The sequence below is a fragment of the Sinocyclocheilus rhinocerous genome, unplaced genomic scaffold, assembly GCF_001515625.1.
Source record: "Sinocyclocheilus rhinocerous isolate Xijiao unplaced genomic scaffold, SAMN03320098_v1.1 scaffold257, whole genome shotgun sequence".
Classification (NCBI taxonomy): domain Eukaryota; kingdom Metazoa; phylum Chordata; class Actinopteri; order Cypriniformes; family Cyprinidae; genus Sinocyclocheilus; species Sinocyclocheilus rhinocerous.
The window spans coordinates 155,694-170,156 of NW_015634026.1; the positions used below are offsets into that span (position 1 = coordinate 155,694).

The 14,463-nt window shown below is 35.1% G+C and overlaps 1 protein-coding gene across 1 annotated transcript in view; it reads right to left on the reverse strand.

Annotated features, from left to right (window-relative positions):
* Nucleotides 1-10,321: 10,321 nt before the first annotated feature.
* LOC107745178 (protocadherin Fat 3-like) overlaps nucleotides 10,322-14,463 on the reverse strand; it is an 8,858-nt gene continuing 4,716 nt past the window's right edge. The window contains exons 2-3 of the mRNA XM_016559029.1: nucleotides 13,528-13,563; nucleotides 10,322-11,383 (exon numbers count right to left, since the gene is read on the reverse strand). Of these exons, the coding sequence (XP_016414515.1) occupies nucleotides 10,875-11,383; nucleotides 13,528-13,555 (537 nt within the window). The 5' untranslated portion in view covers nucleotides 13,556-13,563 and the 3' untranslated portion in view covers nucleotides 10,322-10,874. The remainder of the gene's footprint in view (nucleotides 11,384-13,527; nucleotides 13,564-14,463) is intronic.

A 14,463-nucleotide genomic window follows, 5' to 3' on the forward strand; every position in this document is an offset into this window, starting at 1 on the left:
AAAACACAACTGTGATCTATTGCTTCATTCACAATTTACAAAGAGCTATTGAGAGAACATGCACACACAACTTGACATAACCAGGACAGCATATAGCCCTCTGTACATTCACAAACACATGCGCGCCGCACACACACATTGGGTAATAAATTGAAAAAACATCCCGGTGCCAATTCAGTCTATGAGAAAATGAGGACGCAAACATCACACAGTAACATAGCGGTGAATCACGGGTCTGTTCTGAGTCACGGACAACAGGGGAAAACAATGCAAAACGCTAATAATAAAATGAGACTGATTATATAATCATGCACAGTTAGGACAGCAAAATTGATATTCATATCAACCTCTTAAAGGAGAAGAAAAACACTTTATGCATCGTTTGTTTTTGAGGTCAAAGGTCATGCATCCAATCAAACCATTTGTGACCCTGGACCACAAAAGCAGTCATAAGGGTCAATTTTTCGAAATTGAGATTTATACATCATCTGAAAGCTGAATAAATAAGCTTTCCATTAATGTATGGTTTACAAAGTTTCACTCATGTTTATGCCAATAACGTTTGAACTGTAAGGCACAGAAGGAAAATTGAATGTCGAATGAAGTCCAAAATTCAAAAATCGCAAGGTTTAGTTTTTTCGCTATTTTTAGTTGTTCGAAAAACCTACTTTTTCAAACACGTCCTAGGCGGTTTGTCTGATTCTCACCAAAATTGGCTCAGATCATCTTCAGACCATACTGGCAAAAAGTTATGGGATTCAAGTTGATTCGTCCAACCGTTCTCGAATAACGCACGAAAGAATTCTACGAAAAGCGGTCAAAAAATGGATGTAAGGCTATATCTCCGCAACGGTTTGGCGTATTGAGACCAAACTTTGTGTGTGTTATACCAAGCATGACCTGAGACTACCTGCAGTGTTTCGGCGCTGTGCCACCTAGTGGTAAGGAGATATGAAAAATGCATATTTTTGCTGATAACTTCTGAATGGTTTGATAGGACAATATTTGGCCGAGATACAACTATTTGAAAATCTGGAATCTGAGGGTGCAAAAAAATTAAAATATTGAGAAAATCGCCTTTAAAGTTGTCCAAATGAAGTTCTTAGCAATGCATATTACTAATCAAAAATTAAGTTTTAATATATTTACAGTAGTAAATTTACAAAATATCTTCATGGAACATGATCTTTACTCAATATCCTAATGATTTTTGGCATAAAAGAAAAATCTATAATTTTGACCCATACAATGTATTTTTGGCTATTGCTACAAATATACCCCAGCGACTTAAGACTGGTTTTGTGCTCCAGGGTCACATTTATAAAAGTTCATAAAAATTGAAATGAAAAATTCACAGTTGGAAACTAATGTTTCATGTTATCCCAGCATAATGTGACAAACTTGCTTCTTTTGATTATTAACAGAAATGGTGCAGAATCATAAATATTTATTGTGAAATTGGCTATAACTTTTTATAAGTCTATTAAATATATATTCAGTGTTATATGTGAGACAAATTATTGCTGTAGCTGCCAAAAGCATGACATCATCAAAATTAAAGGACCATTTACTAAATAATCACTAAAAACTTGCAAGCCTGTTGAGAAGTCATTTTTAGATATTAGTTATTATTTTGTTTAATAAATAAATATTTTACATATTTTAACAATAAACTTTTTAAAACAAACAAATAAATCAATAAAATTAAAAAGTAAAAATAAAAAGCAATTCAAAGTATTTTACATTTTTATATATATATATCCGAAGGATACTAAAATAACAACATCATAAGATCTAGGACATGAAGTGAAACCACATGAGAAGCGCAGCACTACATCATATATAGATACAGACCTGCACTTCCTCTGACAGAGGGATAAAAAAGCTGGAAGAATTACAGTAAAAGCTTGCTGTCGAGACAAAGAGACTGAGGTGTGCATACTAAAACTGACCTGTCACCTGCCTGAACAAAGCAGGACGCTTTGGGACGCCCATCCAGGCATGGAAATGCAGCTATTGAGCTGTTTGAGAGCTCAGGGCTGGATTTATCTCCTTAATAAAACAGCCCTTCACACGAGGCATCGCTGCTTTGTTCTTCTCCTAAATACCCCTCTCACCTTCATCTTCAGCAGGCTTTTGTTTGATTTCCCTCTGTTTTTCTGCCAAAAGCCAAAAACATTTGCAGAGAAGCTTAAAGACTCTCTTAAAGAAGATGAGAGAGAGAGACAGAATGAAAAACACTGCACACTCTCTCTCTCACACACACTTCAAAAATAACTTAAATCTTTAGAGACACACAAACAAGCAGGCAGAAAGTCAAACAGAAGCAGATCTGCGCGCGCACGCACACACACACACACACACACTCTTGCATACACTCACCTGCATCTCTTAATATCTCATCTCACTTCATCTCCATCATTGTGTGTTTGCAAGGTCAAATCAATGTTTGTGATTTATTTCATCAGCCACCTTATGCTCCAAAGGAATTCTGGGACACGGCTGGCCGCTCATGCATATGGCTCATATCAAATCAGAAATGAATAACATCACTCTGCTTTCAAAAAATGTATTCAATATTTCAAGCATGGACATTTATTTAGGTTTATATATTTGTGCTTAAAAAATAGGATTTTGGTAATATTATATTGCCACAATGAAAAGTTATTTTTTTCTGTTCACTGTCATGTATTGTTATATTGTAAATAATAGACAGCATCACATGATCCTTCAGAAATCATTCTAATATGCCGATTTGCTGCTCAAGAAACATTTCTTATTATCAATTTTGAAACAGTGTGCTTATTTACTTATTTTTGGAAACTCATACATTTTTTTCAGGATTAATAGTACGGTAAATACCAGTATAATAAACATATATAACATTAATTTGGTCTGTTTTGAGTTTGAGGTTTTAATTTTTATATTTTCCATTTTTATTATATATTTTATATCATATATTTATATGTTTCAGTAATTTTATTGTGTGTTTTGTCATTTTATATTCATGTTATTTTTATTTTATTTTTAGTTTGTTTATACTGTTTTTATTATAGTTTCTTTTCAATTTTTCTTTTTAGTTTCACTTATTTTAGTACATCAAATTAAACAAAATTAAAATGAGAAATGTCGCTTTGATAACTAGACAGTTTTTTAGATTTTATTTAATTTCATTTAAAGTTTACTTTATTTCAACAAAAACGTTTTAGTTTACTAAAATAACCCTGTCAAGTGGGTTGGTATATTAACATTATAGAAGTAAATTATAAGTTATTTATATTAGGGCTTTCAAACGATTAATCAACATCCAAAATAAAAGTTTTGTTTACATAATATATGTGTGTGTACGGTGTATATTTGTTATGTATATAGAAATACACACACACATGCATGTATATATTTAAGAAAAATATGTTATGTTTATATATTAAATATATTTATATATAATATGAATTATATGAATATAAATATATACATGTAAATATTTTTTAAATATATACTATATGTTTGTGTGTATTTATATACATAATAAATATACATATTACACGCACATATATTATGTAAACAAAAACTTTTATTTTGGATGCGATTAATCGTTTGACAGCACAAATATATATATACAGTCATGAACAGTAAAATAGACTACAATAGTCTTTTCAGTTTCATTTCTCGAGTACTTTGACTTCCTTGCTTCGCAAGTGATGCCGGTGTATCTTAAAAGTATAGTAAGATATAAATGAAATGTAAGTGAATATCTGGCAACCACAGGTGCTGGTTTTTAACAGGACTTTCCTACAGCAGTAAGTCAGGACTCAACATGGGCCAGCTCAACCCGATAGAAGTCCAACAGAGCCTGGCTGACCAAAACCTGAACCCATGCAGCAAAGACAACAGACCATCAATCTACAGCTGCAACAAACCCCTTCAGTTAAGAAAACCATTAGTGATCATAACGACAATCATTACGGATGGTCTTTATTTAATCATTTGTCACACCTGAGCCTTGGTGTCCCTTCATGAACCTCAAAACCTCCTGCAACCAAACAGCAGCGAGTTCTTTGACAGCCAGTGACATAAACGACAAAAACACACGCAATTACTGCAGCAAACAGAGGAGATAAAGATGGATTAGGTGGAGAAGACCACCTGCAAACCACAACACATCTCCACACACATGTCCTCGTCTGCCTCGTGTGCTCGATTAGATCAAACTCATGAATATCTCAGAAGACATAATGAATAATACCGTAGAGTGCTGAAACTACAACTACGCTTGTTGCATTTTTAAATACATTCCAGTGAGGACAAATGATCTAAATGGACAGCATGGTGGAAAATGCAGATGTTATTGTATAAACCAAGGCCAGGACCCAGACTGCAGACGGACTGAGAAGAAGATGCTATTTCATTTTTTTTTTTTTTTTGAAAAGAAATTATGCATTACATGTAACAGAACAGTGAACATGTAAATAGGCAGCTATATTACAATCACTAGTTGTTCCCTAAGGGCCCTGCATCCATTTCTAGGTTTTCATGATAGTTCAATGAAAATATCTTCTCAGGCAAACGCAGAAGGGATGAATCCATCCTGAAAGCACGGAGTGTACATGTTGTATTTGCATTCTTGTAACTTTTTAGCCTGCCCATCTGAAATACTTTGCAAAAAGTTCCCGGTTGGACGCGAGAACAACATTCAGCAGCTGTTTTTCGTGGCCTTCGTGATTTAGACGGTTACTTGAATTGGCTCTTGAGGTGTTTATCTGATGTTTGCATGCTAATATGATACAAATATGCAGTACTTTCCAGATGTTGCGCTCTTGGCAATATGTAAGTGCTTACCGAGTGACAATACTGTAAGGTTAAAATTCTCACAAATCTCACACACACACACAAAAAAAAACCTCACAAAATATATATATTATCAGTACTTGAGCTTTCAAGCGGATTAGTGTTAGCAATATTTACTAATGTAGTATTTATTACAATTATTATGTGTCAGTTTTAGAGATGTTATTTAATTCATATAAAAATATATAATTTTAAGCTTTTTTTAATTAGTTTTTATTTTTACTTCAGCTTTAGTTTTAGTAATTTTAATTCTTCAACTTCTGTTTCAATTATTTGTCAAGGAAAGTATTTCTGCTAATATTTATATTTTATTTTATTTCAAGTTTATTTCAATTAATGAAAAACATGTTTAATAGTTTTGGTTTGATAACAACACTGCTTTTAAACTTTAAAAAAGCCCCAAAAAACACCATAAAATAATCATAAAAATTGACTTTAATCATAAGAACAGATTTTTTTTTGCTAACAAACCATCCAGACTTATTTATAAATAAATAAATAGATAAATAAATAAATAAATCGTTTACCAAAACTGAAAAAAAAAGCCTCAGACCATTTCAAGTTAGATTAGTTTATTTCTTCATCAAAATAGATATTTAGCATCACATCACTTGCTCACCGATGTATCCTTTGCAGTGAATGGCTGCCGTCAGAATGTGAGCCCAAACAGCTGATGAAAACATCACAATAATCCACAAGTGATCCACACAACACTCCAATCCATCAATTAATGTCTTGTGAGGCAAAAAGCTGCATGTTTGTAAGAAACAGCTTAAACTGTTGCTTCCAGCTACAACTGTCCTCTATCCATAATATTGCCTCCTCCAGTGAAGAAGTCATCTAATCTGAATCAGGAGAGACATATGCACAAATCCAGCACCATTTAAAAGAAAAACAGTCCAAAACAGTTCTACACAAATATGTGCGGATTTTGATGTGAGAGCTGGACTTTTTCATCAGAGGAAGCATTATTACAGATTATGAACTCCATATATTGGCCAGAAATTAAGGTTTAAAGTTAAAACCCCTTAATTATGAATTTGTTTCTTAGAAACATGCAGTTTTTTGCTTCACAAGACATTAACTGACAGGCTTATTTTTGGATTATTGTGATGTTTTTATCAGCTGTTTGGACTCTCATTCTGACGGCACCCATTCACTGCAGAGGATCCATTGGTGAGCAAGTGATGCAATGCAACATTTCTCCAAATCTGTTCTGATGAAGAAACCAACTCATCTACATCTTCAATGGCCTGAGAGTGAGTACATTTTCATTTCTGGGTGAACTATTCACTAACTAATTGATCATCAGTAATGCTTGATAAAAACTATTTATCACTATTATTACATTTCCACGACTTTTCCAAATTCTGCTTGCTTCATGAACCAACAATGCTTAATAAACAGAATCTCTGTTCACTGGGTTGCTAATTTTGGAACAGAACCGAACCTCTCGGGTCATCAAACTAGTGCAGTAGTAATCATGAAGTTTTGCACCGTTCCATGTACGCCGTCCACCAAGTTTAATCGGGAGATTTTCTCATTAGAAGCCCATCGTGAGGTGAGGGCCACCGTTTAAAAGAGCAGCAATTCTTCAGGTCTCAGAGAGGACATGTACATCAGTTCAGCTGAACAGGCCCTTAAAGTCAAAGGCAAAAAAATGATTGAGGACAAGAAATCGAAGCACCCTGTCCACTCCAAAAGCCACAGTGCTGGAGAAGATAATGAGCCCCTGAAGCTCTCAAAGTGAGAGTCTGATTATACTCTAACTACACACACACTTACACAGAACTGATTAAACACCAAACTGCGTATGTTCTCCTCGCTTCTGGTTACCATCGATCCTGAACTCTTATTATACACACACTGATTGTAAACATCTGAAGTGGAGTTATTGCGCTTGTCAGGTAAGTGTTAATCTTCAAAACAAGATTTTTTTGTGTGTGTGTTCTGGTCAAAACATCAAAAATATCACACAACGCATCACATTTCCAATGCTTTTAGGTGTAAAGACAACATGAAACATTTATCTTCCATAAAGACATTATTCAGCTGGAAATAATGTAAGGCAGGATTTCATTTGATCAAATATAATTTGTTTAGATCATAAAAAGACACACTAGGCCATATTTGTTAATATTCTAATACTTTAACGTATTAATTACGTTAGTTAACACGCACTAACAATGAAAAATACTTTTAATGCTTAAATCTTAAGCTAAAATGTAATTACATTTTAAATGAATTAAATTAATTAATATATATTATAATATTATAAATTAATATATTAATTATTGTAAATGTCAACATTTACTAATATGTTACCATTTATTATAATTATATTAATGGAACTGAACTAACATGATCTAACAATGAATATTTGTCATTTATTAACTAATGTTAACCAGCAATAAATGCTTTAACAAATGTAATAATTGTTATTTAATGCAATAACTAATGGGACCTTATTGTAAAGTGTTACTGTTTATATAGTTAATTAAGAATATTTTTGGTAACACTTTACAGTAAGGTTCCATTTGTTAACATTAGTTAACTACATTAGTTAACATGAACTAAGAATACAAATTCTTCTAAAGTATTTATTAAACTTAGTTAATGTTAATTTCAACATTAATACATTATTAAAATCAAAACTTGTATCTGTTAATATTATTTAATGAACCGGAGCTAACATGAACGAACAATGAATAGTTGTATTTTTATTAAAGGGGTCATAGGATGCTTCATGCACTTTTACAAGTTGTTTGAACTGAAATGTGTGTTGGCAGTGTGTGTACACAACCACCCTATAATGATAAAAATCCACCCAGTGTTTTTAAAAAAACACTTGATCTGAAAAGAGCTGTTTTTGACAGGGTAAAAAAAAAGGTGTTTTTACACTACCATTGAGAAATTTTAACCAAACTATGTTACAGACTTTTCATTAAGACCCTAAAGAATCATATCAACTTGTGGAAAACGGGCATCATATAACCCCTTTAACTAGCTTTAACAAATATTAACGCATTGTTAACACATTGGTAATGTTAGTCAATGCATTAATGTTAACTAATTAGACCTTATTTTAAAGTGTTACCCATTTTTTCTCAGCATGTGAACTAAAAAATTAACACAGAACAAGATGAGAGACATTTACAGTATTTCATGTTGCCTTTAACTAAATTACCCACAAACTTCAAAGTCATATACAGTTTGATCAATATATTCTTTTTTTAATTTTAGCATTGATTTAAAAAAAACACCAAACAAAACAAAAATCCAGGAGTGAAGAAAAGCATTTTTACATGTATAACAAGCATGTTTTAATACTGTTTTACACAGTCAACAGAACAATGTGAATCAAAGACGAAATTAAAACAAAACAAACTAATTAATAAAAATAAACCCCCTGCACAAATCCATCAGGAGCAGAGGAATTCCCTTTTCTATAATATAAACACGGCGAAACGGAAATAAAAATACAATAAAAAAAAGATGGGCGGAGAAACTGATATTCTGAAAAAAAGTAAAAAGCGGTGAAAAACAGCTGCAAAAAAAAGATGCGCACATTTGTTAAAAATGCCAGCGAAGGTACGTGAGTTTGCGTGTTTGTCCTTTTCGTCCGCGCCAAACGCTCGCAGGATGCACAAACCCTGCCATGACTGCAGTTCAATATCTACAAAATCTGCATTTGAACAACTTCCTTATATACACTGTACAACGATTGCCGTCAAAATTACAGCTTTTACAAAAAACGATCCGCCCAATGGCATTCAAAATGACAGTGCAAGCTCTGAAACCATCTCACGCCAAGCGTCTCAATCCTGTTCCCTTCAGGCCAAAACGCCTTTCCAATCCAAAGTTGGTCCACAGCATCATGCCTCTCTCGCTCTCCTTCTCCCTCGTTCTCATTTTGATTTATATTTTATTGATTTTCACTTTCTTTACATTTTCTTTCCCTGCATCTTTGATTCAGTATTCTGTTTCAGGACTTGGCATTTCCTTCTTTCTGACTTGCCGTTATTGCTTTCACTCTCTCGTTCCACTATTTTTTCTGGTTTGGGTCGGTTGAGAACCGGAGGAGGTTTTTGGACTGCGCGCTACAGGCATGTGTCATTCTTGCATTGTAAGTGCCTGCGAACACACAAACATTATTGAAGATATTCTGCTTATGGCTTTCTGATATGTAACCGTGATGTTTTCACAAGACATAAAAGGGGAGACGTAAGCTACAGAAGAGAGTTGCCCACGTTCCATTAAAATGCTCGTCTAAAATGATCGGCTTGAAAATAGTGCTATTCAGGATCCCACTAATGCTTCACACAGAAGACGACGCTGCTACCAGTCCAGGACCTTAAATGTGACACGACAGGATTATTTTAGACAGGGCCGCTGTAAGTCTGAACATATCTGTCTATCGGTTTAGTGCAAAAAAGTCAATGCATTAAAAAAAATGAAATATTGGGAAGATACAGAAAACTTGTGTGCTTTTTGACTGTTTATAGAAAACGGTTTCATATTTATGTCCACCTGTGCACACAGACAAGATCGGCTGCAAAACCTAGTGAGCTGCCTTCTAAGGTGGCGTCCGAACTGAAATGGACCCTCATAAGTGAGCGATTTGGAACGGTCTACAAAGAAGGCAACTCAACTGCCCAGCTTGATGCAAAGCGCACCCCTGCTGAAACCAGCCTAAGGTGGTTGGCTGGTCTCCCAGCCTGGCCAAGCTGGACTTTTTGGATGGTTTTAGAGGGGGTTTGGGCATTTGGGAAACATTAGCTAAACATCTGCTTGCTGGGAAAACAGTTAAACCAGTTTAAACCAGCTAAGACCTGAAAACCCCCTTAGGCTGGTTTATTTATTTATTTATTTTTAGCTTAATTTGAGTCACAATTGATTTCAGTAGAGTTTGATGCTAACAACAAAGAAAAATGTGTATCAAATTACACAAATATTGCATAACTTAGTCATTTTTAAACTACATTTTTATTGATATTTTTCAGAATGAAATAAGAGTATATTTCTAGCTCATCTTGCCTATGGTCTTGGATCAGTTTTTTTCACAATGCATTCAGGGATGTATATGCGAGTTGCTACCTTATTTATGCTGTAATAAAAAAAAAAATCCTTTCTAATTTTAATTTAGGTTTGTTTATTGTACGTAATTCTAAGTTTTGTTTACGCATAAATAATTAAAAAATTGTAAGTACAAAGGATTTCACTTTATAAAATTCCAAATAAAAATATTTAAACTGAATTTAAACAAAACAAATGTATTGTTTTGTATTTACTTTAACATAGGTTTGGTATTACTATTAGTATATTATTTATTTTCATACTTTATTGTATGTAATTATAAGTTTTGTTTTTGCATAAATAATTTTAAAAAGTGTAATCACAGAAGATTTTACTTTCAAATAAAAACATTTAATGGCTTTGTGTATACAATTTTTTTTTTTTTACATTTCTATTACTTTTAGGATTTTGTTTATTGTCATTCTTTATTGTATGTAGTTGTAAGTTTTGTTCTTGCATTAATAATCTAAAAGATGTCATTAGAAAGGATTTTATTTCATGAAATTCCAAATAAAAATATTTAAACTTACAATTTGTATCATAGAAGGCAGCATATTATCGTCTAGGTAGGCGGTTCACTAGGTTTTAAGACAGATCCAGATTTCAAACACACAAAGGACAGCACCAAACAAATCAGGAACTGGACGGAACAATGAAGTGCACCAGGCGATTTCTGAAAACACGTCTACAGATCATTGGTCTCCGTTCACTATGACGCTTCTTGTTGCTTTAGTCGTCTGGTCCCCACCCATGACATCACTTCCGGCCACTTCCTGTGCTTTAATATTTGAGCTGCTCATGCAGAGGGCAGCACTGAGAGTTTGTCCTCAGACCGAATCTGCTGCATCCGTCTCACAAACTCTGACAGACGCAAGAGTTTAGTGTCTTTTATGTGGGAAAAACACGTCCTGTTAACGTCACTAACTGCGTCTGTAGTTCGCGGTGGCGTATCAGACCTCAGTCTGCTGCGTATGCGGGTGCATGTGTGTGTCCTCCAAACTATCCAAGCTTCCTCCCGTCTCAGAGTCTTCAAACCCACAGGGCGCGGAGGAAACGTCGGAGGCAGAGGAGGCGTTGACGGACAGATGCTCCTCCCTGCCTGTAAAAGTGCTAAACTCCTCCCCCGCAGAGCCGAGTGGCAGCTGATGCGGAGGCAGGTATTGGCTGGGGTGAAAGTGTGGGCGGGGCTTGCGGTCCCCGCTCAGAGTGCTCTCCCTGGAGACGGGTTGATTGGCGGGTGAGGTGTCGTATTCCTCTGTGGGAAGGGGCGGAGGCAGCTGGTCCTGGGACATAAACTCCTCCTCCTGAGGAGGCGGGTAGTCGCTGTCGATATCGAATCCGCCAAGGTAATAGTCGGATTCTAAGGCCACACCCACTTCACCCGTCTCATAGGTGGGGACTTCCTCGATGTCTGGTAAGTGTATGCTCGGCAGCCAATCGGAAGTGTCCCAGTGGTATGCTGGAGAAACAGGAAACAGGAAGTTAGTAAACATCAAGTGGGCAAACAACTAAGGGGGTCCTTCGGTAGGTACGTAATCATGTAGGGCTGCATGCTTGGTCATTCTGAAGGGAGGTTAACAGGTTAGATATCAGTCCTGTCCCAAACAGAGCACTTGTTGAGACCGTAGGGTGTCCCATTTGCAACATAGGCTCACTGGAAAAACGTGCTTCTTCCTTTTGCAAAAACATACCTATACATAGAATTCACTGCAGTTTCCAGCACTAGTGTCAGTAAAACACCATCAACTTTTATTCATGTTTGCACAAATTATGATTATGGGGCAGATTATCAATTAATAAAGACTTATTCTCTCAAAGGTATTTGCACAATACTGTTAAACATTATTTTATAAATTTTACATACATTTTTTCCACATTTCTGCTCAGTCTTTGCTCATTAATATATATATTTTTTGTGATGCAGTAGTATTGGATTTATACTTTTCTAGTTTTTACTGTATTTTCATCCAATGCAGCTATGATTGTGTGCGAGGTTTTATATATATATATATATATATTTTTTTTTAAATTAATTAATTAATTATTTTTTCAAAATTTAATTTGTAATTCAATGTCACTTGCAGTTTCTTTGTAATTATTTGTGAAATTTACTAGCAATTTCTGAGTGAAAATTGTTTCAAAGTAAATTCAACACTATTTTTTTTTCAGTGTAATATATTTTGATGTTTGCATCACATAGCTAGCTCCATATATATGGCATTTCTGATGTAGTAAACTTGCTCAGGAGCACACCTGGTAAAGTGTTGTGCTTGTGATTCAGAGGGCTCGGGTATGAGTCTGTTAAACACAAGTCATAATAAAAGAGCTCAAACACTTTTAGAAGAAAGCTAAAATGGCATGGTTGGCTCAGCAAATGTGTTTTTATCTCACATTTGCTTTTGTTAACACTGTCAGATATGTTTATACGACTCACCAGGTTTATTACAATCAACTAAAACCATAAAAACAATTATTTGTTACTTAAAACGAAAAAAGAAAATGTTAAAAAACATAAACCTTATTTAACCTAATTTCAGCTTGTTGCCAAGGCAAAATTTCTCATTTTCATTTAGTTGGAAATGAAATGATATACTAAAATTAAAACTGAAATAAAATTGAATAAAAAATACATACACATAAAAAAACAACAACTAAAACACAGTAAAATAAACAGAAAATACAAAAAATAAAAACTATTTCAAAATATTGGTAAAAACTATAATAGTAACTTAATGATACTAATATAACCAGACATTTCATTTCCAAACTGCCTCAATTCATACAACAACCAACATAAAACACTACCACAATCATGTTCATCTGTTTTGGATAAAATTGAACATGATTTTAGTGTCACTCCCTAGATATTTCACTTTGAACGTGTTTCAGAAACTGCAGGAAGCAACTAATATAATTTTTCAGAGATGTCGCTACAGGCACGTTTTTTCAAATGAGTCTCGGCTGCCCATTTGTGATCCATTTTATTTTTTGGCACAGAAACATTACACTGAGCATCTCCACATGCAGGTCTTGCCGTAGTGAGTGGACATGCCTGCAAGGTGATCAAAGACGCAGCCAGGACAAGAGGTCAAGGTTCAGAGGTCAGTGACACGTTGTTGACACAAGCCAAACACATTCATCAAAAAACGCAAACCAAAAGAAATGAGTGTGAGGACTGCATGCAGCGATGCATGAAAACACAGAAGCGCAGGGACGCACACGCACACGGACACACACACTGTACACGGGCTTAATCCTCGCTATCAGAAAACATCAATATCAAACAAAAGAAGAACACAAAGTCAGCAATGGAAGCATTGCGGGGGAACAGACAGACGCGAAAGAGAGGAAAGGGGTGACGGAGGGCTGCAGGTACTCTGATGTGTGTGCGTGTGTGTGCGAGAGCGCGTGTCGACAAAGAGCATCTCGCTGCTGGATGATGTGACATTTCCCACAATGCAATAGCTCAGTTTGTCAGCAATACGGAAAGGGAGAGCGAGAGAGGGAGGAATAGACAGAGAACAAAGTCTGAAAAGAAGGAGATGCAAGAACTCCGGGAGATTTAACTGAACAAAGCAGGAGGAGATAGAGAACGTGAATCACCTCTGTTGAAGTTTTGACCTTGATCCATAACGGACACTGGCAGGCAGAAAAGAAGCAGGAAGACAGAGAAAGAGAAAGAGAGACAGATTTGTGGGTCAGCACCAAACCCATTCTAACTCTTTTGTGATATATTGGTGAATGTGATATCCTTACAAAAATTAAACATGTTTTTTTTTATTTTTATGAATAAATCTAGAAGTTGGGACGTTTTTGTAAAATGCAATAAAATCAAGAATTTCTGATTTGTTCATTCTCTTGAACTTTTATTTAATTGACAAAAGTACAAAGAAAAGATTTCCAAAGTTTTCACTGACCAATGTAAATGTATTTTGTAAATATAAACACATTTTGTTTTTGACGGCTGCAACACATTCCAAAAAAGTTGGGACAGAGGCAAAATAAAAGTGAAAAGGTTATAGAATATCCATGTTAAACTGTTTTGAAACAGTTCACAGTAAGCAGGTGAATTGGTAATAGGTCAAGGTATCATGTTTGGGTATAAAGCAGCATCTCAGTCTTTGCAAGCAAAGCTGGATCATGGCTCATCACTTTGTGCCAAATTTCACGAAAGAAAAAAAATCACATTTCGCAATGCAGAATTGCAAAGAATTTAGGTCTTTCACCAAGTACCATACATAATATTGTGAAAAGATTCAGGGAATCCAGAGAAATCACAGTACATGTAGAGCAAGGCAGGAAACCTCAGTTGAATGTGCTTGACCTTTGAGCCCTCAGATGGCATTGCATAAGAAACCGTCATGCGTGTTAAATATAGCCACATGGGCTCAGGAGTACTTCAGAAAACCCCTGTCATTTACCACAGTCTGCTGCTGCATCGAGAAATGCAACTTGAATCTCTGTTACTCTAGGAGAAAGCTATACATCAATTCTATGCAGTGATGCTGCCGTTTTCTCTGGGCCAGAGCTCATCTCAGA